Source organism: Stegodyphus dumicola, chromosome 1, assembly GCF_044657685.1.
Source record: "Stegodyphus dumicola isolate Sdum_Otavi_A_Nest chromosome 1, ASM4465768v1".
NCBI lineage: Eukaryota > Metazoa > Arthropoda > Arachnida > Araneae > Eresidae > Stegodyphus > Stegodyphus dumicola.
The window spans coordinates 235,983,245-236,010,982 of record NC_140768.1 but is presented as its reverse complement, the minus strand read 5'-3'; the positions used below and the strand labels follow the sequence as shown (position 1 = coordinate 236,010,982).

The 27,738-nt window shown below is 32.6% G+C and overlaps 1 protein-coding gene across 1 annotated transcript in view; it reads left to right on the top strand.

Annotated features, from left to right (window-relative positions):
• The window catches only part of LOC118197520 (HEAT repeat-containing protein 3), a 140,951-nt gene that overhangs the window by 9,577 nt on the left and 103,636 nt on the right, over window positions 1–27,738 (top strand). Inside the window, exon 2 of the mRNA XM_085826547.1 lies at window positions 2,309–2,481. Within this exon, the coding sequence (XP_085682673.1) occupies window positions 2,309–2,481 (173 nt within the window). The remainder of the gene's footprint in view (window positions 1–2,308; window positions 2,482–27,738) is intronic.

Genomic DNA, 27,738 nt, shown 5'->3' with positions numbered 1-27,738 from the left:
TTTTACAATGAAACATTGCCTGCTCAAATTATTAATTTTATTTATTTAATTTTTCTTATTTTTTATTTTCATATCATCTTCTCATGTTACTCTGGGCAGGAATTTTAGATTTTTGTTAAATTTTGAAAGCTTAAAAGATATTTAGACTTAAAAAACTATTTTTTAAATTTCTGAACTTAATGGGAAAAGGGGCAAAAAAGTCATAGGCTTGCAGTTTGACGTAAGAAAACAATCAGTTCTTTACTATGAAAATAAATTTGATTGTCAACTGTTTCCTTTCCAACAAAGTTACTTCTTGAACATAAAAATGTGAAGAATTTAGACCAAAACTATATTTTTTGTGTATTTTAGTGTATTTGGATGAAAATGGTAATAAAAAAAATCTTTTAACTCATTAACCTTTCCCCTGGAATGCAGTTTTTTATATATATATATGTATAATAAACAGAGACCTACATATTTCAGTTTTTGCTGGCCTTTAAAATTGGAGGAAAAGTACAGTGCTGTCTAAAACAAATAGTGCTATCCCCCCCAAAAAAAATTAAATTCAACAAAATGCTTTTTTTAAAAAACATTTCTTATATATTGTGATGATAACATAAAATGTAGATTCTTAAAACATTTTTCAACTGTTACTAGCAGCAACAGAAATATTACGAGTTTCGCTTATTTTAAGAATGTACTAATTATTTAAAACTGTTATATCTCTTAATTATATATATTCATATATCTCTTAATTTACATTTTGATTAAAAATTGGAGAATTCTTACTAAATACCATTTAAAGTTATTTCTGCAATCCAGTCTCTGGTTTCTTTCAGCATTTATTTGCAACTGTTCCAGTCTGTCACGTTTTTATATGTTCTGTCTATGAAAACAAAATTAAAAATGTTTCTTATGTCCATTCTCCAAGCATAGTAAAATGTAGCATGTTATAAAGTGTTAGATTTTCTTTCAATCTAGATAATTTATAGCATTCTATCTTCAAAATGCTGATTAGAAATGGACATTTCTTCATCTCCTCTCATAAACCAAGAGAATGTTTGTGATGTCCTCAGCCACTGACGTTACCATGGCTAAGCACATTCTTAGGGCATCAAAGACAAATAGGTCCTTAGGTATTCAGGAAAGGGGCAGCAAAAAATTTCTCATTACTGGTTTTACCATGGAATGCATAGTGCAGCTAAGCCAAAACCAAGTAAGAGTAGGAAATGAAGAAAAAACTGGCGTTAGCATATGGGAGGGAGGCACCAGAATCTTTAAAGTACTTAGGGCTAATCCATCTCTGGGTGTAACTAGAAGGAGGTGGATGGGGTGGTCTGTGCTGCATGGCACATTTTTGAAGGTGACTTTTTCATGTAACCATATTATATGTATTTTTAGTCTCAGTTAGTCCCTTTGGAGCAGAAAGACTAATATTGAATTTTAGCAAAGTTTCACTGCGGTTGTGACTAAGGGGCAGAAAATCTTCGTGAAGAAATAAAATTCTCCTTTAAGGGTTTAAATATTGGGAACTGGCTTGAATTTAAGAGATGAATAGCTCTGGCTCATATTGACATGCACGCGTGAATATAGAATCGCATATCATACATTACACATAAGGTAAACAACTTAAAACAGCTACCTAGTTGTTTGGGATTTGACCCCAGTTCGAACTACCAGTATTCAGCCATCTTATTCCCATGGTAACTGCTGAGGTGTAAATCTCAAGAATACATATGTTGGTACAAAACTGAATTGAAGGGGGAATTATTTTTACAGTGGACAGAGTATTTAAAGAAATTACAAAGAGACTTCAGTAGCTTCACTTCATTGCTATGTCTTCCTTACTTCATTGAAACTTTGGAATGAAAAATATGAAAGACAATTAAATTATGATCTTAATGACATAAAAAAAAAAGAGTTCCTCGTTGAGAGAGAAATGCATAAGTTTTATTGTTACTGCTAGGGAAGAAGAAACCAAGAGATGTAGCTTTGAATGTTTATAATTTATTCTAAAATATAGAAATTATATAAAAAATATAATTTTGTTTTACTACTAATGAAATACCGAACGAAATGTCACTTCAGTGAAAGATCATGAACTGAAAAGTACCAAAAAATTTAGGCATTATGCCAAGAATTATCAGCCATGCAGTGAATACATAGCAAAAGGAGTTATGGAAATTGAGACTCTTCTCACAGTTTTATTATGTAGCTTTCTCATTTAAAAAATAAATATAAATTTCATTAGTAAATGTGCATGTTCTTTCTAAGAAGTAAATTTTTATTCTGTCATTGCTTATTTCTTGACTTTCCCTATCTGTAGCTTCAAAGTAGAGCTGCCGATGATAAAGAATGTGCTGCTTTTACTATTGCTAATATGGCGGACAATCCGAAATTTGTTGCCTCATTGCTTGAAAATAAAGTTATACGTATTGCTGCACCTCTTCTTGTAGACCGTAACGTGGCTGTCAGGCACGCTATTGCTGGTTGCTTACGGTAAGTTTAACTCAAGATTTTTTATTAAGGTTGTTTTTCCTAATCTTTAATACACTGTGTATCATATGAAAGAATATAGCAGTTATAATAATACAAGTATGTATGCATTAAATGTATTGTTTTTTAGCTTTCATTAAAATTACATTTTGATTTTATTTGAATATTATTTGAATTATCTGTTCATAATCTCGCTAAAATATCCTCACATATCTGAAGAGTGATATTTGGAAAAAATGCAAGATTTTTTTATGCATTTTTAAAGCTTGGGGTATTTTTCTATTAATGGAGCACCAACTACCAAATATATGTATATAGTAGCCTGTTTATATCATATAAGGAATAACTGTGTGCTGAATAACTATGCAGTATTCATTGTGTGCAATTCTTTGATGTTTTGTAAGCAAAAACCAACTGCATTGTTCTTTTATTCACAACAATCTGTTTTCACATTAAAAACATCAGAGAATTGCATAAATTCTGCATCGTACAGAGCTTTGGAAGATACATTGCTTTTATTACAAGTTCGATTTTTTTCCCCCCACAAAACTTTACACTCTAGCCACCATCTAACTGATTCTAGGCTGGAAGAGAGATTCTTAATGCCAGGAATGGTTGTTTATGATGAGGTTACAACATCAGATACTTCCTGTTTATAGCAGTCTTGGTAAAATAGAGAAAAGGACATTAGGCTGCTCTGGGCTTAAGAAAATGTTATTTATTGCTAAAAATTATGTATAGCCATGAGCATGAAATTGACAAAATGATGACCAATGATAAAATTTATAATCTATGTGTAGTTTATGCTTTTTAAAATCGTGAAATTTGTTGTCCTAAGTTAACAGAATTAACATTATTGTAACATTTCTCTTATGTTCTCTTTTCAATTTGCTCGCGATAGAAAAAGATGTTGCTTTTTTTCAAAGAGAAAGGCATTTTACCTTCTGAAAGAATTTGGGAAAATGGCCGTAATATTCAGTTATAAGTTGGGAAAGAAACCAGAGGTGGGTTAAGCCAGTTGGAGGCCTCTGACAGTGAAATTTTCAGGGCCTCTGAGAAAGTATTTGCATACCTGTATGCTTAAAATGCAATTAGTGCTGAAGTGTTTCAGCATGTTATAAATATTTTAATAAATATTTATAATAAATTATGTATATTAATACATTGATTGCCATGGTGGTCAATAGTGACCAACATTTGGTTATTTCAGTAACGCTGTGGGAGTCTTAGGTGATTGCCAAAGTGCGTAAAATTGTTCAGTGCATGCAGTAAAAAATTACTTCCTTAGTGCCATGTTGGGCTGTGATGACCACACATGAAAAAAAAATTAAGCTTTGTTTTAAAACCACCAAAATAATAAAATACTAATTATATTTATATATCCTCACAGAATAAGCCTGAAAACCAGTATTCATTTTTCAGCCAATTTTAAAGTGATCAATGTGTTAATATATAATTAAATATATTGTAATAAAATTATGATTTAATATTTTTATTTCTAAACATTCTTATATTATTTCCTCTGCATATCAAGATTAAAATACCCAAAAATAAAATTCTGTTAAAAATTAAGTATTCTGTAAGAAAGAAAAATATAGCATTATGAACTACTAAAATATGTTATGAAATAGTTTAAATTAAAATAATTGATTATTAGATGAATGAAAAAAAATGAATGCTTTCTTTGACTTCATTTTAACATTCCATATGTGATAAAGTCATATTGTTTAATCTTTCATCTAACAAATTTGCTTTTAAAATAGTTTCTACTCTTCTTACCTACAGAGACAGAACTTTCTATGGATGTATTGGAAACTGGAATAGTAAAAAATCTGCTAAATAATTTCTACAATAGGAAATGTTGATGCTATTTTTCTGGCAGCATGATATACTTATGTTGCAAAACTAAATATGTCATTTAAAAAAAAAGTTTCACTTTATCATCAAAATGCATAATATTTATAACACTCTACTAAATCTCTTTGAATTTATGTACATGGACATTTCTTACTAAATTTGGTGAATTTAAAGAATATTTTATTTTTATATGCTTCATTTCTATGAGCAAATTTTGATTATTTGCCAAAAGTATTGTTAAAAAAACTAAAAATAAATTTTTAAAAGTGATTTTAATTCTTTTCTTTCATAACCAAATTTCTCTTTTTTATAATGACCTATGATTTTATTCTTCATATGTCAAAAATAACATAGAAAATGTTTCTTTTTGAATGTTAAAAAATTCAGAATGGAATTGTGTGATAACATTTTCCTGAGATTTTTAATAAATCAGCTCCTTTAAATTAGATGCATGAAGTTTCTAGTGACATTCTTTTTCTGCGGAATGGTGTTTCATATTATTATCATGAGTATTTGCAAAGTTTTTTTTTTTTTTTTCCCCAATTAAGATGTAGCTTACATTACAGTTTCTTTTCTGAATCTGAAACACAAATGACAGATAAGGCTTATATGGTTATATATATATTAATCTTTTATATGGTTGTACCAGTTTTTAATGCCAGTGCAGCATTAGCATTAATGACGGCAATCTAGCATCAGATACTTTATTTAGAATTAATTTCACACCTTTTCTAACTTCTTAGTAAAAAATTTGCTATTGAAAATGCATGCAAAAAAGCAAGCAAGAAACTTTTGCACAAATATAAATTATAGAGCAATTTTCTGCAGCAAAACTTCTCAGTAAATTTTAAGAATGAAAGTCTGAAAGCTTTCAAATTTTACATTATACCCAAAGGGGCCTTTTTTTAATGTTTTGTGTGTTACCTTTATTTATTAAATGTCATATTCTTCGCACTTAAACCATAAAATTCAGTTCGACAGCGATATCGCAAAATCATTTTAAAATGAGCATATCTTTAGAATTTCCGATACAGTCTCGCGCACTGGAGATAAAAATGTTACCGCGTATAGTGTTGCCATTGCTTGCTTAGAAATCATTCAGTTTGTTAATCAAAAATTCTTTAACGTTTTACAAAATATGAAATAGATAATAAAACAAGCTCCAAATTCCAAATTTGGGCTTCCAGATGCCCATATTTGCAAGAGGATTACATTATTCAAAATTGGATGGCTCTAGGTACTGTTGTTTTATCACAATGCGAGAAACATAGATACATTTATGCAGATTCTCCATTATTTAATTTCTTTAAATGTAATACAGGGCGATAATATTTGGTGGCAATAATTTGAAAAGTGAAACAATGCATATAGTTGATCAACACAAAATGCCAAAATGAAATTAATAACCCTTCTGGGCTAATGCCCTTTTTGCTAATAATTAGTGCAAGGGATGTAGATCATACGTTGAACTGCAGCATTTAGTAGAAGTTTGCAGTCCTGTATATTTTCCCGATGAATTTGCATCATTATCATATATCTGTCTTTGATAAATTTTATTTTTGTACATAATTTTGCTAAAGCTGACAATACTTGCTGTTCCAAATAAGAGGCTATATACTGTTCGGTTGACATACCAGTGGTTCTCAATTTTTTTTTTTTTTTTTTTTTTTTTTTTTGCTCCATTAACACCTGCACCGTTGCTAGATGATGGTTCTCCTCTCCTAGGCAAAACTAGAAAAATGCATATACATTTATTTAAATGTAAATTGGTTTTTAATATACAGCCAAATACCAAAAATCCACTGACCTGAAATCCGCCAACTCCTGAAATCCGCTTTGCCTCTTAAAATATGAACATTCAGTTTATAGGTTCTGGAAACCGCAACATAGAATACGAAATATCGAAGAAAAAATACTTACTGAATAATGATGTCATAATTACCGAATAATAATGAGTCATAATGGAAATACCAAATTATTGACTTTATAAATACCAAATTATAAACTTTTAAAATTAAGTTTTAAAAAATAAAATAAAAGTTTTTTCCTCTCATCTCTGCATCGAGATAAAAAAGCAGACAATTCACTCAACTCTTCGTTCAAGTTCACGATTCACGTTGTTGTATTTCCTGAGCTTTGTTATTTCACGAGATTGTTTACTACTGCCTTTTTTTTTTTTTTTTTTTTTAATCCTGATATTTTGTGGATAAATTTAAGAATATTTTAAATTTCAGCCCTTTTTAATTTTATGACAGATAAGAAATACACTCATGATTTTACTGCTTGCAAGGTTGAAAAACAAAAACGTTGCATTGACAGTAATGCAAAAAATGCAAATTCTGCAAAAGATGGAGGCAGGTGCTACTCCTCGATTTATAGCAGAATGGTATGGAATTGCGACACAATTTTGTATGATATACGGAAAAATTAAGAAAAGATGTTGAAATTTTACAGCAACAGTGATCCTAACACCGGAATCCGAAACCGGAAATCTTTGTATGAGGCGAAATCGACAAACCTTGATGCTGTGTACAAATAATACAATGAATAATATAATCAATTTATATATGTAATAATAATTTAATGCATATAATAAATTATTGCAATAATGTATATAATAATTTAATTAAATGTAACTAATATGCCTTATTTATTTTGCACTTTTAGTCTGCATATTATGCGTTATCTTTTCTGTCCTGAAATCCGCACAACCTCTGGTCCCAAGCTCTGCAGATTTCTGGACTTCTAATGCATTTATAAATTAAAAAAGAAGAAATATAGAAAATGTTGATAAATAACAAATACATGTTTTTTAAATAATAATAATAAATAAATAACTAATTTTTTTTTTTTTTTTTTTTTTTTAATTCTTTAACTAAAATTAAGTACTTAACAGGTAAATAAAAGGATGACTGCATTTGCCCTTGAAGTTATGAAATTCACTTTTAGTGATAATTTTCCCCAATTGAGAAGGACTTTTCTCCCTTAGAAACTTTTCTATTACATCACCCCTTGGCCATTTGTACATTATAACTAACATTAGTTGATAAGTATGTGAAACATCTGGTGAAGAGACAAGTATAAGGTTGTAGTAAGTTGCTGATTTAATTTCTTCTGTTATATATGCTATTAAATACTCTCTCCGTCCCAAATTAGTTGCTACATTTGAATACTTTTGTACTGTTTGATACTGATGATTTTGTTTGAACATTTTTCAGACATTTGTGGGTGCTATGCCATCAGTTAACAACATTTACTTACCAAGCATTCCCTCCATTAATCAGTACCGAATTAGTTTAAAAAATCCAGGGTTGCACATTTAGTAATCCACGCCCCATTTTATAAGGACTCTTCCACTAGTAATGGAAGAAAATAATATTTCTGGTGGTAGAGTCCTTACAAAATAGGTTCTGGTGTTTTTTACAAAATTACACTTTACTGCTGGTGGTCGAGTCCTGACAAAATGGGGCATGGTTTAAGAGTATGCAAACCTTGTAAATTTTCTTAAAAAATTGTCCCAAAATAAGTGCTTATTTGTGGCAAGTAAAAAATGAGAATGAAAATACAAAAAAGCTGTGATAATTTTAATCAGAAATAAAATAATAATTAATAGTTAAGGAATTTCTTGCACATAATATAGGGTCGGGATTACATGCCAGGTTTCGCGTAAGAAGATTTTGATGATGAAGTTTTTCCTTATTGAGATGAGTTATTTTGTATGAATTGCCTCTGCCTGACATCATAATGTTTTCCATACATGTTTGTCAAATTAAAATACATACTTATGCCTTTCTACTTCTGTATTTTGAAAAGCGACTTCAACAGCATCAATTAAGTTGTGAATGTTCTTTGTGGGCATCTGATGTTGCAGTGACTGTATTGCGTTAAAAATCCTGAGATCAAATACATTTAAATCCGGACTATTTTGGAGTTTGACATTGCAATTGCAAATTCCATTCAACTTTTAAACATTCTTCTATGATATTGGGATCATCCACTGCCAAATGATGCTTGGCATTATCTATAGGACTCGATTTTTCATTACTTGGACATTTTTCACGTATATCTGGCAAAACGTTTTCTATAATAATTTTTCAGGTTTCTTTTTTTGTTAACGATTTCTGTAACCAACTTTTGTCACAGCAGTTAATTTTGCACGATTTTTTGAGTTTCTTTTTGCATTTTCTGAATAAACAAAAGCCCATATTCCAATTTTTCCATCAAACATTTCATTTCTATTTGAGTCCAATCTTGGTCTTGCCACGGCTGCCATAAACATTACTTTGCTAATAAATCTTTTGCTTTTGTGATGCTTCAAAGGTTCAGTTTCATCTAGCATGATGTAAAACAAATTACTGGTTTTCATTATATAAAACCATTTTTCAGCGATATGAATACCGTTCAACATTTCCAAAAAGCATCCATTAGTTCGAACATGCTATAAACAAAATTGAATTCTCTCGAGCTTACATTTTTCGGTTAGACTTAATGGTGGATGAAATACACTTCGAAACTTTTCCCTCCATGAGAATCTTGTGTAATGTTGATTTAGGAATACTAACTGCACACGATAAACTTCATAGTGATGGTCTTCATTTTATTGAGACATCTTTGGTTTTGCTTAATTGCTGAGAAAAATCTTTTTTGGGGGGGGTGAGTTGTCCGCATTTACCAGTTTTTAGTGAACTTACATTATCAATTTCCCCATCATTTTTTTTATGTCTTTGCCTGCTTCCGCAAATGGGATATTGTACAATGATGAATATTAAATTTCATTGCTGCAGCATTTATAGTACTATGGTTTAGTTTATCATTTTTCAAATGTTGCAGTAAAAATTGAAATACAGCATAACACACTTTATTATTCATTTCCTTCTTTAGAGTATTTTTTAAATTATTTTTCATAATTACGATTATCATTCCCCCTTTTTTTTGGTAGAGTTACATTACTTCTTATTCACATTCGAGTTAACATTGCTTCTAATACCTAAGTTCCAAGTTCCTCTGTATACTGACGATTAATTAGCTTGTAGTATGTCAAGCTTTGTTCTGATGATCTTCAGTTAGTTGTGGCATTTCAGCATGTGAATGCCTGTGTGTGACTATGAGCCAGGATAGAAAGTAAATGGGGTGTGATTACCTTGCCATGTGATGCTTGAGAAATCTCATTGTAATACATTGTATAATTTTACCATTGTCAATCTACTAAACTGCATTGAAAGTTATTTATGACTCCACCTACTTCACATTTAGCAAACTAATTTGGGACAAAATTTTTGATCTAAATGTAGGGATGGAGGGAGTATTTGTTAATGATGCTGATGAATTTCTCACGAGTATTGTGTGACAAACAGCTTACAATGCCCCTGAAACTATGAAATTCTCTCTTAGGGTTTATTTACACCAATTGAAAATCTTTGGTATAAACCTTAGAAACTTTTACATCACCCATTGACCACACGTACCTTATAACTAACATTATTTCATCAGTATGTGAAACATATAAGCATAGAGATGAGTATAAGGTTGTAGTAAGTTGCTGATTTAATTTCTTGTGTTATGCTATTAAATATTTGTTAATAATGTTGATGGATTTCTGACAAATATTATGTGACAAATAACTTAACACTTCTTCATCTTCAGTTACCACTTTTTACTCAATGTTGTTAAAAAAAATTGTCATATTTACTGAAATATCTCCAAGTGAAACAGTTTCTTCCTTGCTTGAATTCTTTCACCATGACATCTAAATGCTAAGTGTAATCAATTGATTAATTTTGTAGTTGATATAATTCTTTTTAACACATCTTTGCAATAATTTTCTTCATGTTCTGCCTGTAACCAAAAGTCAAAATTGATTCTGTATAAAGCTGAAGCTCTTTTACGCAAAGTATATGTTAAAAACTTTTATGTAAAATTTAGGAAGGTTGGAGTATATTTGAAAACTTATATATTTCAAAGACACTTTGAATTCAATGCTGGACAAACTTTATATAAATGGCAGTTTCATTCTGAAAGTAACTTTAGTGTATGGCCTTTAGATCATTAGACTTACTAATAAAAGTAAATATAAATTAACATATTTGCAGCATGCATGTTTAGGTAAGTGCATTTAACTATAACAGATAAATTAATGTGATATAACTTTAGTAAATGGATACATCTGCAAAGAATAATGCATTATTTCATTTGGAGCAGAGAAAATTACAATTAAATATTTTATGTTTTACTACATGTATCTAAACCTGATATTTTTTATTGTTCATGCACTTTGAAATATGAGCGTTCATCAAATTGTCGAAATAAATATTTTGAGAATTGGAAATGTTAAATCATATCTATGCTATTGTAAAATAAGTGCATGAATAAATAAAGTAAAAATATTATTTTAAATGAGGAATACATATTCAACTTGTACATATGCATAATATATTAACAAAGCAGGTTCTCCTAATATTCTGAATTCCTAGCAGGTAACTCCATTTTAATACAAAATTGACACAAAAACCACACGCATACTTCTTTTCTCTTTAAAAATATTACACCCACCCTTGTCATGTAATAAAATCAAGCTGTTATTATAAAATGAAATTAAAAATAAAGAAACACGTAAACGGTGAAAATTTATTTCGGAGACATATAAACTAGCGATTGTCAAATAGGTTTTCACTGATTCCAGGTTTTTAAAAAATACTTTTACACATTAAAATAAAAGTATTTACAATTATTTTCATATCTGCTCAATACTAAAATGCTTAAGCATTAAATGCGCATGCGTAAGTTTGTGGCTTTGAGGTCCAGATTATAGATCATTCCAGATAATGGACGTCCAGATTACAGACTTTGTACTGTATTAAGTTACCAAAAAAAAAAAAAGGGGGGGGGAATAAAAATTTAGGTTTTTTTAAAAATGATGGGTGTAAGATTTCTGATCCTTGAACAAAGATTAGAAAGGAATCCAAAATATCTGGAAAATGTATTATGAGTTCGTAGAGACTGAACTTGCTGAAATTGTGCCATCTTGTGAGAGAAAAGAAATATTAAATAAAACAAGTTATTTATCTCATCACTTCGTAATGGAAGAGGATAGTACAGCAGCTGCTTTTAGAGTTGTTTCTGAAAGTTCTACATTAACTTCATCAAGTATATTACTCAATAAGTTAATGGTTGTCCCTAAATTGCAAAATGATATCTTTGACATTTTGATTTGATTCTATTATTACAAATATGCTTTTTTGCAGATATCACAAATATACACTGATAAGTGCTAATATTTGACTCTGATTCACAAAAAAATAGTGTGGAGAAAGTTTCTTGATGATAAATTGGAATAATATCACTTAAAAACTGTTACTTATGGTATCTCCTATGCTACATATTTAGCTGTAAATGTTGTTCTAACTTGCTTGTGAGGGTACAAAATTTCCAATACCTGAAGATATCTTGTTATGGGATTTTTACGTAGATGATTTACTCATTGGGACTAGTTCCATTGCTTCTGGACTACATTAAAAATTATTTTACTTCCTGATTCTGGTGGATTCCAGCTTAGGAAATAGTCATCAAAAGAACCAAAATTGATAGATTCTTTACCTCGGAAGGTTACATCAAAACCAAAAACTTATTTGCATTGATACTGATAATTCAATGAAGGCTGTAGAAATGCACTGGTGTACAGCATCTGATTAATTCTTTTTTTAAGGTTTGCCTTACTACAGAAATTGTAAATATAACTAAAATAATTCCAGAAGTTTCAAAACTGTGGAACCATCTTGGTCTCTTGATACCAGATATTAATTTAGCCAAAATAATCATCCAGAAACTTTATACGGCTAGACTTAGTTGTGGTACATCTTAGAAACTTTTTTTTTTAAATCTTGAAAAGTTGAAAATACCACACTATGTAATGATTGATAATTTTGAAGCCATTCAGCTTCTTGGATTTTTAGATGCATCTGAAAGAGGATCAGGAGATTTGTCACATGAAGAGGTTTATCCTTAGTAATCTTGACGGATAATGCAAAGACATTCAGGAGCTGTTGTACATTTAGGGTATCGAAATGAAAATGGAGAAACAAGTTTTCAGCCTCACCATTAAAACAATAATGCCACTACCTTGCTGAGAATTATGCAGATCTGTTTGTTCTATTGTTGAAGTTACTAAACAATATTTAGAAAGTTATAAACTTAAATATCAGCTCGGTTCACACTTGGACAGATTCACCAGTAGTTCTATCATGTATTGAAGGCTTGCAGAAAAAATGGAAATCTTTTGGGGCTAATTGAGTGTCAGAGATTCAAGATTTTATTCCTACTCATTGCTGGAATCACGTTTCTTCAGCTAAAAATTAAGCTGATGGGATTTCTAGAGGTTCCTGACCTTTAGAATTTGCAAACTATTGGGTCAGTCCATAAATTTGTGCACATTTTTTTGGTAAATTTTTAAATAATATAAAAAAAAACAATTTGACATTTTAATCAATTATATATTTTCCTCCATTGTTTACAATGTCTCACCATCTTACAGGCAGCTTTTTTATGCCATTGCTATAGAGAGACTCTGGTTTTGATGCAAAACAACTTAAAAGTTCATTGTGTACATCCTGTTTAGAATTTAATTTTTTTCCCAGTAAAATTTTTTGTAAGGCATGAAATAAGTGAAAATCACTTGGGGCAATATCTGGGGAGTAAGCAGGATGTGGCAAAAGCTCCCAATTAAATTCACTAATTTTTTGCAGCCATATGCCATATGCAGTCTAACGTTATCATGATGAAACAACATGTTTGAGCCATATGCGGTCTAGCGTTATCATGATGAAACAACACTTTCTTGATATTCACCAATCATGGGCGTTTTTTGATCAATTCTGAGTTTAGATGGCAAAGTTGTTCACTATAAACTTCTGAATTAATTGTTTGATTTGGTTCTAACAGTTCAAAACGTCCTGAACGGGGTTCATCATCAATGCTGCTTTTTCCAACTTTAAATTTTTTAAACCATTTCTGGGCAGTCCTTACACTAATAGTGTGTTCACCACGTACACTATTAATTTTTATTGCTGCAAACCTGGCAGATTCACCACACGAAAATAAAAAATGTAGCACAGCACGTTTGTACTGATTATCTATATTCATCTTCTATGGGTACTAAAATGCGTTCGATATTTACGAAAGTTGGTGATGAATTGAGTAATATGTTAGTCAAACGATGACAAGTTTCAACAGGTTCAAAATTGTATTGTTTTAGTAAATGCATCATAGTGAATTCCACACATACTTTTAATGCATACTATCTTATGGACTGACCCGATACTTTTTACTTCAGTAATCCAAATTGGCCAAGACTGTCCAAAGAACCCTGGCCAAAAACCAAAATTCAAGACATCTATGACAAGAACATCAAAACATGAGATGTCAATTTATTACACCAGTACAAATTTTGCCAAAACTCATCTTTTGGATTTAACAAAATATAGTTGTTTTAGAAACAAAATTTATTGCATTACAGCATGAATAGAAAGATTTATTTGTCTGGCTGAAAAAAGAAGATAGCATAAGTCAGCTTTAAATGCTGGTAATACTGATGAAGCCCAGAACTACTGCCTTAGAAAGATTCAATAATTTTATCCAAGAAACATAGATTCACTGACCTGATCATGAGAAATGCACATGAGAAGGTATTTTCATTTTGGAAATGCTGAAATTTGACACAAATTTTGTATTATCGAGAATAGAGAATTCATCAAATCTGTTGTTCTCAATAAATGTGTAATTTGCAAATGTTTCAACACTTGCCATGAAACTCAAGTAACAATTCCTTTTCCTGATTTTCGAAACGAACGGCCCCAATCATTTGCTGCATTTGGTTTGGAATTTGTTGGGGTTAATCTTTGGATTATGGTAACTTGGCGATTTTTTGGCTAAAATTTGGCGACCGACCCTGCTACAGCAACCTGCTAGTTTTGTTTTGGACGCCATTTTATTTTCACAAAGTAAAGGCAGGTTTTTTTTTGTTTTTTTTTTTTTCCCCAACAATCTGCTAGCCGAATTACGCTTATGCTACAACTTTTATGGAACAAAAGTGCTTAACCTTTTAACTGTCATGCCCGAGATAATCTCGGGCACAGCACTGGTGTTCGAAAATGTCACGCCCGAGTGTTACTCGGGGTAATTTTTTTTTTGAGTGCATCATATTTGTTCGAGAATAAACATACTCATGAAACACAAACACTAAGCTTTAATGGACTGTAGCTTTATTTCTTTTAACTTCTGTTTGGATGGACACTCTTGCCATCGCATAGGTGCACCTCTCAGCACGCAATCAAACACACTAATAATGGCCGCTAACTAACCACGTTGTCGTTTTCTCCCATCGTGGTTGCCAGATCACTTCTGCCTTAACATACCGCCCGGGTTGGGCATTTGTTACATAGTTAACAATGACCAAAATTAAACAGTTTTAAATCACCATATAGTCCAAATCATATATCAGAAAATTTAAATTGATACACATGAACTAAAGCAATAAACATAATTAACCACAGAACAAGAAATGCACAACATCTAAATTAAAATACAATGCATGTATATAACAAGTTTTTGAACTCAGGAAATATACATGAAATTATGTAACATCTACTGGTAGAACAGCTAATTTAGTTATTGGTCTTTTTAAAAAACCTGACTTAGTTCTTACAATACAAACTCTAACCTTTTTATCCTTACCATAAATTACCTCTTCTATTTTACCCAGTAACCAAGTCGAAGTGGGCATGTTGTCTTCCTTTACTAAAACTATAGTGCCCTTTTTAACGTTATCCTTAGAGAAATACCACTTAAATCGTTGCTGTAAATGACTGATGTAATCATTTTGCCATCTTTTCCACAAATATTGCGTTACTTTAGTAGTGCGCTGCCAGCGCTTTAAAGAACTATCAGAAAAATCAGTTAAATCAGGCTCTGTTTTTGATGTTAAAGGTCGCCCGACTACAAAGTGTGCGGGTGTAAGAACTTCTAAATCATTGGTGTCATTTGACAAAGGGGATATTGGACGTGAATTTAAAATTCCTTCAATCTGGTTCAAAATTGTAAGAAGCTCCTCAAATGTAAAAATCAATCTCCCAACTGCACGCTTAAGATAAAACTTAAACGACTTAACACCTGCCTCCCAGATACCTCCAAAGTGAGGAGCCCTGGGAGGGATAAACTTCCAATGAATTCTTTCAGATGTCAGATATTTAGTTAAGAATTCATCAGGGTATTTCAACAAATTGTAGAGTCGCTTCAATTCATTGCTAGCCCCAACAAAATTTCGAGCGTTATCGCTAAATAAGGTTGCGCATTTACCCCTTCTAGAAATAAATCGCTTCAAAGCAGCAATAAATGATTCTGTAAACAAATTTGAAACGATCTCGAGGTGGACTGCACGAGTCAAGAGGCAAACAAAAATTGCAACATAAATCTTGTGCACTACGCTCTTCTTCTGAGTTGTATACTTTATACCAAAAGGGCCACAAAAGTCAACACCAGTATGGTTAAAGGGAAAGGATGGATTCAGTCTCTGTAATGGTAAATTTCCCATCTTTTGATCCAGCAATACTGGTGCTTTGTGTTAAAGGGTAAGTTAGCTTCCTGCAGTCTACCACCTACTCTAATAACTTGAGATTCATCTAGAAAGGGACATAAAAATTTTAACTGACTATTTTTACATACTTCCCTTCTCTTACTCAAGTTCTTGAATTCTTCAGGAAAACTTTGATGTTGGACTAAGGAAAGTAATTTATTTTCGCTTAACGAAACCTCATCTACTGTCAGATTACCTACTTGTTTTTCCTTGGATCTACAATTTCTTATAAATCTTAAAACATAAGCAAAAACATTAATTAATTTAGCATAACAATTAGTAATACTAAAAACATAATCCAAAAGAGAATTTTTAGCAGTTATGGTCAAATTTACATTAGAAATATGTTTCAGTTCGTGCACATAGTTCTCATTTGAATTTTCAAAGTTATTATTAACACTATAATTAATGACCTGTTGATGCAGAAAATTTGGTCCTTGAAACCACAAAGAGTTGTCAGCAATAATTTCCGGTCTCAGACCGTGAGAAATTAGGTCAGCGGGATTGTCTGCTGTTCTGACATGTTGCCAGCAGAAATCCTTAGTTAGCTCTTGGATCCGAGCTACTCTATTTGACACAAACACTTTTAGAAGATGAGATGTAGCAATCCAAGCTAACACAATTGTTGAATCTGTGTACAGAATAACTTTTTCAACATATAAACTCAAAGATGTTGTTACCTTACACACAAGTTTGGAAAGGAGCTGTGCTGCACACAACTCCAGACGAGGAATGGTTATTACCTTGATAGGCGATACTCGAGATTTGCTGCAAAGTAAAGTCACTTTAACTTCGCCAATTTTAGAGACACAGCGCAAGTAAATTACTCCACCATATCCAAACTTTGAAGCATCAGCAAAACAGTGGAGCTCAGTTTCTTTAATTGATTCTATTAGAGTGCAACGAGGGACTCTGATTTGTCTCAACTCTGGTAGGGCCTTTTGAAATGTCTCCCATTCTTGTCGCTCTTTGAAAGGAAGTGGATCATCCCACTCTAGATGTAAAAACCACAGCCTTTGCAGGAATATCTTAGCACGCATGATTACAGGCCCTAGGAAACCTAAAGGATCAAACAGTTTAGCAATATCAGCCAAAACAGTGCGTTTTGTACAGATTTTTGACGAACTAGATACAGTAAAACTAAAAGAGTCTGCTTCTGGATTCCATCTTAAACCCAGAGTCTTTACGGTGCTTTGTGAAGATTCTCGAAAACGATACTCTTGTTTTTCGAATGGAACTTGTTCTAAAAGAATTTTTTCGTTTGAGCACCACTTGTGCAATTCCATTTTTGCAGATTGTAGCATGTCTATTAACTGCCGCTGCAATTCTACAGCAGAAGTGACATCTTCTGCACCAGACAAAATGTCATCAACATAAAAATCGTTGAGTGTCGTTTTAGAAGCCAATGGATACTTATCTTTTTCATCTAAGGCTAACTGCCTCAAAACTCTTGTTGCTAAAAAAGGCGCTGATTTTGTTCCATATGTTACCGTAAATAATTGATAAAGTTTAGATGCATCATTCAACGTATTTTTCCAAAGTATGCATTGAAGTTTTCGTTGCTCAGGATCTATACGAATCTGCCGATACATCTTGCATATATCAGCAGTGAAAGCCACCATGTGTTTTCTAAATCGTAGCAAGATAGAAAATAGGTCATCTTGAACTACACCTCCATTTATCAAACAGTCGTTTAATGAAACACCAGACGATGAAGGAGCCAATGCGTCGAATACCACTCGTAACTTAGTTGTACTGCTGTCTGCCTTATAAACACCATGATGAGGCATTATGTATTTAGGAGTTCCCATCACACTCTGCATTTTTTGCATATGCCCTAATGCTTCATATTCACTCATGAACTCACAATACATCCTAGACATGTCAGGGGTTTTGTCTAGTCTCTTCCACAAATTATTTAACCATTGGGTGGCTAATTGCGAAGAATCACCCAAATGAACATCTTGCCTTAATGGTAGCGTCACTACATATCTACCCTCAATATCCCTCTGATGGGTTTTTCTAAAATGCTCCTCACATTCTACTTCTTCTTTATTTTTTAGTTTGAGTGATTCTGTAACAGCCTCAATTTCCCAAAAGGACTTGATTAGTGAATTTAAGTCTTCTTCGACTTTCACAAATCCGCACTGAATCGTATTGCCTGAATTTGAACCAACATTTACACCGGTAGCAATGTATCCAAATACGGAATTTTGAAGAGTTAAATTAGAATTTCGTGGATGAATTTGATCAGCCCTCAATAGTTCATAAAAGCATTCTGCACCTAACAAGGCATCTATTTTCTGGGGCTTGTTAAAATGAGGATCCGCTAGTTTGACTTTTGCGGAAGCTGTGAAAATGAAAATTTAAAATAATTCACTGGTACCAAATCATTAATTTTAGGTACAACAAAGAATTCAAGAGCTCTGTGGTAATCACGCTTGTTTGATATCACAGCAGTAAGCTTGGATTTTACCGATAGAGCTTTTCCATTTAAACATGAAATTGATATGTTAATTTTACTCCCTTTTATTCCAAGCCTATTAGCGAAATCATAGGTGAAACACGAACACTGACTTCCGCAGTCAAGTAAAGCTCGACAAGCAATAAAATTCCCGCAAGAATCTTTAACATAAATAATAGCAGTAGATAGTAATACCTCCTTCGAAATCACTTGTGAAGCAGTTACAGACGAACCACTAAATTCCGAATTGTTTATTTGGTTGCAATTAGATAACATTTCAAAACATCTAGCGTCAGGGTTTAGATTCGAGTTGTCTACTAAAAGAGGGTCAGAATTATTAGCCGGTGCTTCCTCCTTCCCCACACAACTCGCTATAGTAGCAGGTGAATGCGAAATGTCTTGATTGGGAAAATGCAGTAAACTATGGTGTTTTTTCATGCATTTTGAACAGCTGAATTCTGAACGACAGTTCTTTGCAGTATAAGTCGGATTAAAACCCAAGCAATTAAAGCATAATTTATGTTTCTTAACAAATTCAAGACGTTCACTTACAGTCATTTTCAAGAAAGAATTACATTTATACAACTTGTGAAAATTGATACTTTTTCAACAAATACATTTAAAATCTTGACCTTTAACATTTGACACTAAGGCAGTCACCTTTTGAATAGGTTGACCCTTTTTTGCATTAAACACATTAGATGACTTTGACGACTGCAAAGTTCTAGCATGATTTTTTAGAAATGTAATAAGCTCAGATAATTTAGGTAACTCACTTGTTTTTGAATCTCTTTCCCACCAAAGACGAGTGGAAACATCCAATTTTTGCAGCAAAATGTATGCAAGAAATGTTTCTGTGAATCCCTCTATTTTTTGGTCTAATATTTCCAAAGACCTTACACGTTCATTCACTGTGTCTACTAATTTTAAAATAGAAGACGGGCTTTCATTTTGTATGGGAGAAATTGACATGAAACGCTTTATCTGAGCGAAAACCTGATCACGTTTATTGGAGTATCTCTCTTCTAAAAAATCCCAAGCAATTTTATTGTCACAAATTGTGACTGATTGAATAATCCCAGCTGCTTCGCCATGAAGCGATAACTTCAAATACGAGAGCTTTTGGGAATCCGATAATGCATTATTATTATGAATGCTTGAAATGAAAAGATCCCGAAAGCTTAACCAATCTTGAATATTTCCACTAAAAGACGGCAAGTTTAATTTAGGTAATTTCATACCTTGTGCACTGGTATTTTCAATCTTTACATTACTTGCATCTTTAGCACTAAATTTTGACATTTGTCGTTTAACCTTAACCCACAAAGTATCAATACTGTCTTGAATAGTTTGTTGTTCAGTTACATATTTGTCAAATTCTTTTTCATCAACTATTACAAATAATTTATCAAAAATATCTGAACACTCATTATTAAATTTTGCACATTTATTTTCAAAAAGTTGTAACTGAAATTCATCACAAGTATATTTTTCGAAGTCTGATGTTGCTTTCGTTATATTTGACTTTAAAATTCTTTTCTTAATTAAAAATGCTTCCATAATTAACGTTAATTAATAATACCGAACATATGAGCAAATTCACTTATCTCCGTTTGAGGTAATCCAAATGAACCCGAAATTTGTAAATCCAAACACACACTAATTTTTATGTCGAATGCGAAGTAACATATCACACTTTTTTATCAATTTAACACTTCACCTTTAAGCTTTTTAACCAGCACTTTATCCATAGGCACTAATCTTCCTACCGGGTTGCACGGACCACAATTTTATGCTCGAGAATAAACATACTCATGAAACACTAACACTAAGCTTTAATGGACTGTAGCTTTATTTCTTTTAACTTCTGTTTGGATGGACACTCTTGCCATCGCATAGGTGCACCTCTCAGCACGCAATCAAACACACTAATAATGGCCGCTAGCTAACCACGTTGTCGTTTTCTCCCATCGTGGTTGCCAGATCACTTCTGCCTTAACAATATTGTTATACCCGAATATATATCGGGAGACGTTTATTTCGGCTTCATTTCTTTGTCAAACCCGACTCTATCTTGGGAAAAGTTAATGTGCGATCAATTCAATAGATGACAGCACTTTACTGAAGATTTCAAAGGTTAGAAGTTATAAGTTCTTTGGTTCAAAGTGCACAGGATCTTTTTGTTGTAAAATGGCGTTCAGATCTTTGAAACATTATATAGATGATTTAGATTCTTCAACCAAAGATGAAGGATGTGTGTCTGATGAGCAGTATTCATGATACTTCCATGGTCAGCCTCAAAAATAAAAAAAATGAAGATATACTCAAGCCGAAGATTGTTTCTGACTACAGTCTAACTATGGGTGGTGTAGATCGCTGTGATCAGGAAATATCCTTTCATCCAACGATCCGAAAACGTCAGAAAAAATATTATAAAAAGATATTTTTACATTTACTAGACAAGGTACTTTGGAACTCATATTTAATTATCATTAAAAGTGTAGTTGGGAAACGTATTACATTTTTAGAATTTCAAATTTGTAGAAGAGCTTTTACATAAATATGATGATGCAGCTTTTGGACAAAAGAATGTTGGCAGACCACCTACAATAGATAACCCTGCCCATCTTACTGAACAACATTTTATTTCCTATATTCTTCCTACTCCTGTGAAATGTGAGCCTACAAGACAGTGCAAAGTGTGTTGTTCGAAAAAGGATAAAAATGGGAAAAAGATAAGGAAGGAAACACGATTCTGGTGTAGTGATTGTGGAGTTGGTTTGTGCTTGGAAAAGTGTTTCCAGTTGTACCACACAAGACTGAATTACTGAACTACTAATAGGTATTAACTTTTTTTTTTTTTTTTTTCATTTATTTATTTTTTAGAAAATAATTAATTTTTTTCATTTTTAGAAAATAATGCTCCACTAGAAGCGAACTTTACAACTGCCATGTTGAGTGGCAGCCGCCTCAAGCAAATACGCAGTGGCTACAAAACTTTAAAAATTTTACCCATGTACTTCAAAATATCAATTTTTAACTACTTAAGTATATTTTATTTTGTACTAAACATTTGATTTTTCCAATAAAAAAATTTGACAATTTGTGTACCTAAATCATCAAAATAACTTGACAGTTAAAGGGTTAATCATGACGAAGATTAGATGCGAAATTGGGAGAAAGTGCAGAATCGCCCACTGCTTGCCGCGTTTTTAAGATTTGCACATACACGGTATCCATGTACACGTTGACCTATTTTCACTTAAAAAAATCCCAGAATTGCACAAAAATGGCATTGCGCACACTCTTGACTTTATCCATGTACACTGCTAAAGTCCTAGCTAGTGACCTTTATCGCCTTACCAAAATGTCGCCAAACTACCTGTTACCATATTCCAAAGATTAGCCTTTATTGGTGCTGTACATCAAACACAACAAAATTAATCATTAGATTTTGTTGATACTTGAACTGTCACAAGGGTGGTACACTTTAAACTTGTCAGCAATCTATCAACTGAAACATTTCTTTGGGAACTCAGTAAATTTGTCACATGAAGAGGTTAAAAGGTATTTTCTCCCTCCTTTCCACATGCCTTCATGGTGCAATTGAAGCTTACTTGATGTGTAATTGAGAGGTCCAGGGTTCAAGTCCGGCCAGGGCACTGCACAGTTTTCACGTCTTCTGTTTCAAAATAACCTAATGACTCTACAAGTGGCATTTAAACTAAAAGATTTGGTGATTAGGTCCCCTAAATGCCAGTCACCTTTTAAAAGGGGGAGTGTTATTCGAGAGATCCAGGGTTCGAGTCCCGGTGAAGGCATTGCACAGTTTTCACGTCTCCTTCAAAATAACCCGATGCCTCTACAACTGGCACTTGAAGAAAAGGTGCTAAAAGGTGGCAAACAATAATTTGTCACCAACAAGATTTGTCGCTTGGGTCCCTTAATTCCCAGTTGCCCTTTTAAAAGAGAAAGTGTGTTAAAGTACCAGAAGTGTGCACAGCCTGACTCACCTAACCAAACAAGTTGTCTTATGGTCATAACAGCCCACGCCGAATTATCAGGAGAAGTCCCTATGAGTATCAGGGAGACATTAGTGAAAAGATTGAATTATCAAGAGACTCTTTTAAACCATTTTTAGAAAAGATGGTGAAACTAATATTTGTTAAATTTGAAATTAGTTGATTCCATTAATTCCATTAATAAATCTGACATATTCAAAACTGGTTACATTTTGATTATACAAGATGACAAACTACTGTGAAGCTTTGAGACACTTGATAGAATTATCAAACTTTTCCTGGTAGAGATGGATGATGTTATAAGAACCTGTTCTGTAAAAACTAAGCAGTCACTAACTGAAAGACCAAATACCACTTTTCTTTAAATGGAAGCGAAGCACAATGTAAATAAAACTCTTATCAGTTTTAAGGGCAATCAGATATATATTCTTCTTCTCCAGGAAAAAAAGTGAAAACGAGTTAATTCTTTGACGTGCGGTGGTCGCGCCCTGAAACCACCATTTTCCGAAATTTTTGAGTAAAAATGAATTGATTACTGATCTTTTACATCTAAATAACACAAAATGACTGTAGAATCATATATGTTTTAGGTATTAATACTTCAGATCGGATGCCTTTTAAAATTCGTTTTCGATGAGACAAAATAACTTCCTTTTATTAATATAAACAACTTTAAATCTCAAAAGTTAGTCATCGCACATCATGATTTCTATCATAAACAATAAAAAATTGCAGTAATTAAACTGCATATATATATATATATATATATATATATAAAAAAAAAAAACCTCTATATGTATGGCATTTGGTATGTGGTTTCAGGGCGCGACCACTGCGCCACTCGAGCATTGTGTCACAATGCTTACAATCCTCTGGAGGCTCAGTGGTCACGCCTTGAAACCACTGGCGTTTGCTTCTATGGCGTTCGCTTGCTTTTCAAATAGAAATGTTTATTTTTACCCGGATATAGATAAAGGGCTTTGAAACCACATAGTTATTTTATTGCTAAGCAATACATGCACCTGGCCAATAAGAAGGTCTTTCTTTTCCAAATACTTTTCTCTGACATCAACACACTTGCTTCCCAAGCTGGTATTGTGATTTTATAAATTATTTCCTGTGGTTTAAGTTTAATGTAAATATACTTTGCTATAATTAAAAATAGAAATTGAGTAAAAGTTTTACTTAAATTAAAAATGTTTTCTGAATATTTTGGGACGAAATGTGAACAAAATAAGTATGAATGAGAAACGAACGATCCGTACAAAGCCAAAAAGACCAAGCCCCCCTCCCGCCATTAACATAAAAAACCACAAATTTCATGTGCCAGATGAAACGAAACTAAATAACGCTGGACATATACCAGTGAAATTTAAATCCAGGCAGTGTACATTTTGTAGCACAAGGAAGAAACCTCATAGAACAAGATGTATGTGCGAAACGTGCAATGTGGGTCTATGCATGTACCAAAGAGACAAAACATTTATAGAACAGTGTCACAATAAATAAATAAAATTGTTCTTAGAAATTAAAAAGAAAACACTCTGTTCTTTTTTATCCTTATTTTATTGAGTTTTTTAATCCATTTATCCAAATGGCCTTATTATGTAGGTACTTATATTTTCACTGCTATAGAAAAATTATATAAATGTTTATTTTTAATTTTTTCTGACGATTTACTTTGTAAAATAATGTAAAAAAATTATATATTCTTACATGCTTTTTTTTTTTTTTTTTTTTTTTTTTTAAATCCGTAAATTTCGTCATTTATTGGAAATGCTCACGGACAATGGTAAGTTTTTTTTTCCTACTACCTCAGTAAGTTTCCAAGTCCTAGACGCGCAGTGGTTTCACAGTGCGACCACCACCCACAGAACAATGGGCAAGAGTAGATTTTTTAAATTCATATAATATTTGTCTCTAGGATCATAATATTTAATTTCTAGAGTTTTTAGTTAAAAAAAAATTATAAAAATAATTTCGCGCGCGTCAAAGGGTTAAATTGGGTTACTTAGATTATGGCAAAGCACTTAAGGGCTATCTGTTTTAAGGGAAGAGATGCTTTTATGGAGGACTTTTTAAAAGGAACCATAAAAAGTTCCATGTAGATATGCTGAGATTTGAAACTGAATGTGACTACTAGTGTTCAGCGGTTTTACCGTTTTTTCCGCTGATAGACATTCGTAAAAGCATTCAAGAATGATTAACAGGTAAGATATTTCAAATGGCAGCCGTGAAGGGTAGTTATTTTACTGTCATCTCTGAACCAAGCTCAGCTATGCTGAAATTACTCTCATATTAGGTTATGGTTAGTTAGCTGTGTAACCGCTAGGGCAGAGGTCCTTATTTCTAGCTCAGTTATTTTACAAAGCTGCCTTGTGAGAGTGCTCGTTATTGAAATCGGAAGGGCAGGCAAACATTTTATGAAAATTTCGGTGTGGTAGATTTGCGTTGACATCTCGAGGAAAGATATCTTCCAGAAACGAAGTAATGACACAAGTAATTAGTAATTAAAAATCATACTGTAATTGTTTTAATAGAAATTTACGCTTATAAACCAGTTGAATTCGGTAAGCGTATTCGTAGCACGTTTTTAAAGCAGGATCATTTATTTGGCTTGGAAGTTTTTATTAACATTGGCAGGCAGCAGAGGACAACTCTATGTAACTTCGGAAACCAACCAATTCTCGCATTCCAGAAGTCCAGCAAAACTTGAAGTAATTCAGAGCCCTGGTTTAAAATTTGCAATAGGTTTTTCTCCACAGTAGTTCTCCGCGACTTCTGAAGGAAAGCAGCATATTTAAATTTAAATGTAATCTAGGACTTAAAAGATAATAGGAAAATTTCGAATTTCGCGGATTTATTTAATATTTGCAAAAAAACCTGAAATTTTTTATGATCTAAAATTCACAAAAAATAGTCGCAGAAATTTGCGCCGCGTTAGAATTACTACCTTTAATAAAAACGGTAGCATACTTTGATATCTTTGAACTTTAAAAGTCAGTCGGACCATCCATTACACCTGACCGATCTGTTTTAATGGAATACTGGGCAAAGTATCTGTTGCATCAAGATTGTTACTAGCATGAAATTCGCAAGTGGAGTGAACTTAAAAAAAAGATGTGAGGAATTACTGAAGTAATTTAGCGGTTGGAAGCAACCCAGGTGGTACTAGTAGTATTAAGTTCACTGAATGCTGTACTCCACAGGGCAATAGTCCAAAAGATTGAAATAGCATCTTCGGCGTAGCTTTTCAATGAATAGTGTCATTACTTCCGTTGAGAACCGGTGATTTGCTTTTTATGTGCCAAAAAATATTCACTGAACAATTTACTCAGTTAATTGTTGAAATTCCCTTGAACTACAAATAGACGTTTTCGTAAAATGGAATTTTCTTTCATGGGAGGAAAATTTTATGGATGCTTATATTCTTTTGGCTTATTCGATAATTTTAAAGGTTGGGGGGGGAAGAACATATCTGAGATATTATGTCTAGTTCATGAACTGTCCATATCTTCGTGGTCAAATCATTTTATGCACGTTTGCTTTGATAATTACTAGATATTTTGAAAATTTAAGTTTTTCTTAAATTTTGAAGTTTTTTTTTTTTTTTTTTTTTTTTATTCTCTGTTAAATAGAACTGCAATCGACTTGCGCCGCTACATTTTACATCCGCTTTACTTTTGAACCTTTTATGTATTAAGATTGGAAAGGATTGTGGCTGCTTGACTGCTTAACCCTTTCCGGCACGCTACCTTTTAAAGTCGGAGTTTTGTGAAGATAGTACTTATCGTTTTAATTCTGTCGGTGTGCCCAAAGTGGGACACTGATTGAATAGAGCTTCGAAAAGAGTGTTGAAACGAGCATTTTTGTCAATGAACTGACCGATGAGATGCGGAGAAACAAAGAATACAGACTCTCAATTGTCCTAGATTATCGGTGAGCACACCTAGGATTCGCCGTTTGATTTTAGGCAAGATTTCAAGATAAAAATTGAAAACTAATATAGAATAAGGAGATTAGCATACAGCCAAAAAAATAACGTAGAAATTTCTTTTCAAACAATTCCTTTTATACCCTAAAAATAATCTGGAAGATTTCTTTGAAAAATGAGGGTCTTAAAAAAAACTAAACATGGCTAAAATATATGGGCTGGTTTGTGTTGAGCTGCCATCTACTATAAATAAAGAAGGTTCAGAGAAACCTATAGTAATCTATAAATCCTTTTTCATTCGATTTTTCTGTGTGTACAGAAGGAAATTTTTAGGTGTGTCTAAACCGGACACACTGTGCCGCAAAGGTTTAAAATCTGCATGCGATAGTTGTAGAATTATCAACAATTTAAAAGTTGTTTAAGTGCGGCTGAGCCTAATTTTTGACTTCCTTGTACGAAGTAAAAAGGAAGTATTGTAATCGCGAAAAATTTCGAGTATCATATTTCAACTAAAATATCTATTTTGGCAGTTATCGAATGCAAATTAACGATGTTTTAGCGTGGCATCTGTACGTAAGGACAGATTAAAAGCCTCTTTTCCTCAAACGAATTATAAAATTGATTTAAAATGGATTCAGAAGAGATTTTTCGTGCCCTGTACGTACGGTATGTATCTCGCATAGCTGAAAAATGAGTAGTCTCAGTACACTGAGATTTTGTATATAGGACTGCTATAACATATAGATGTGCATCTGCTGTTTTGGTTGCAATAGGCCGCACCAAAAGTATGTATATTTGAAGACGAAACAGTTGAGTCGGTTTTAATTCCATTTTTTATTTAGATTCACTTTTGTGGCCACAATCACTTGGCACTCTACTCGTGCCTATTAAAAAAACATTTACATTTTTTATAATTGATATGCAAGCACAGCGAAATAACGTCCAAGTAGTGCACAGAAAGATGCTGAGTGACGCATCAGTTCAAAGAAAGAAGGGAGGGAGTCAGAAGTTCCAATTTTGGTTTACAATTTGGTGATTGGTCAAGAGGCATCTGCATTAAGCGTTACATATATCCACTCTGTTACTCGGCTCAGTGAGCTGAGTTGATAAATATAAAGAAACGCATACGTTTATTCATATGTTTGTAAATTGTGCATTTTTTGCTTTAAAAATGATTGAATTACGTTGTTACCTTCCAGTTAAGGTTTTTATGCCTTTAGTTAACCTGCATGTTATAGTTGTAGAATTATCTACAATTTAAAAGTTGTTGAACTGCGGCTAAACCTTTTTTTTTTTTTTTTTTTTTTCATACCATAGCAGCCATATTTGGTTACATTTGAAACTTAGCTGAATAGTGGAT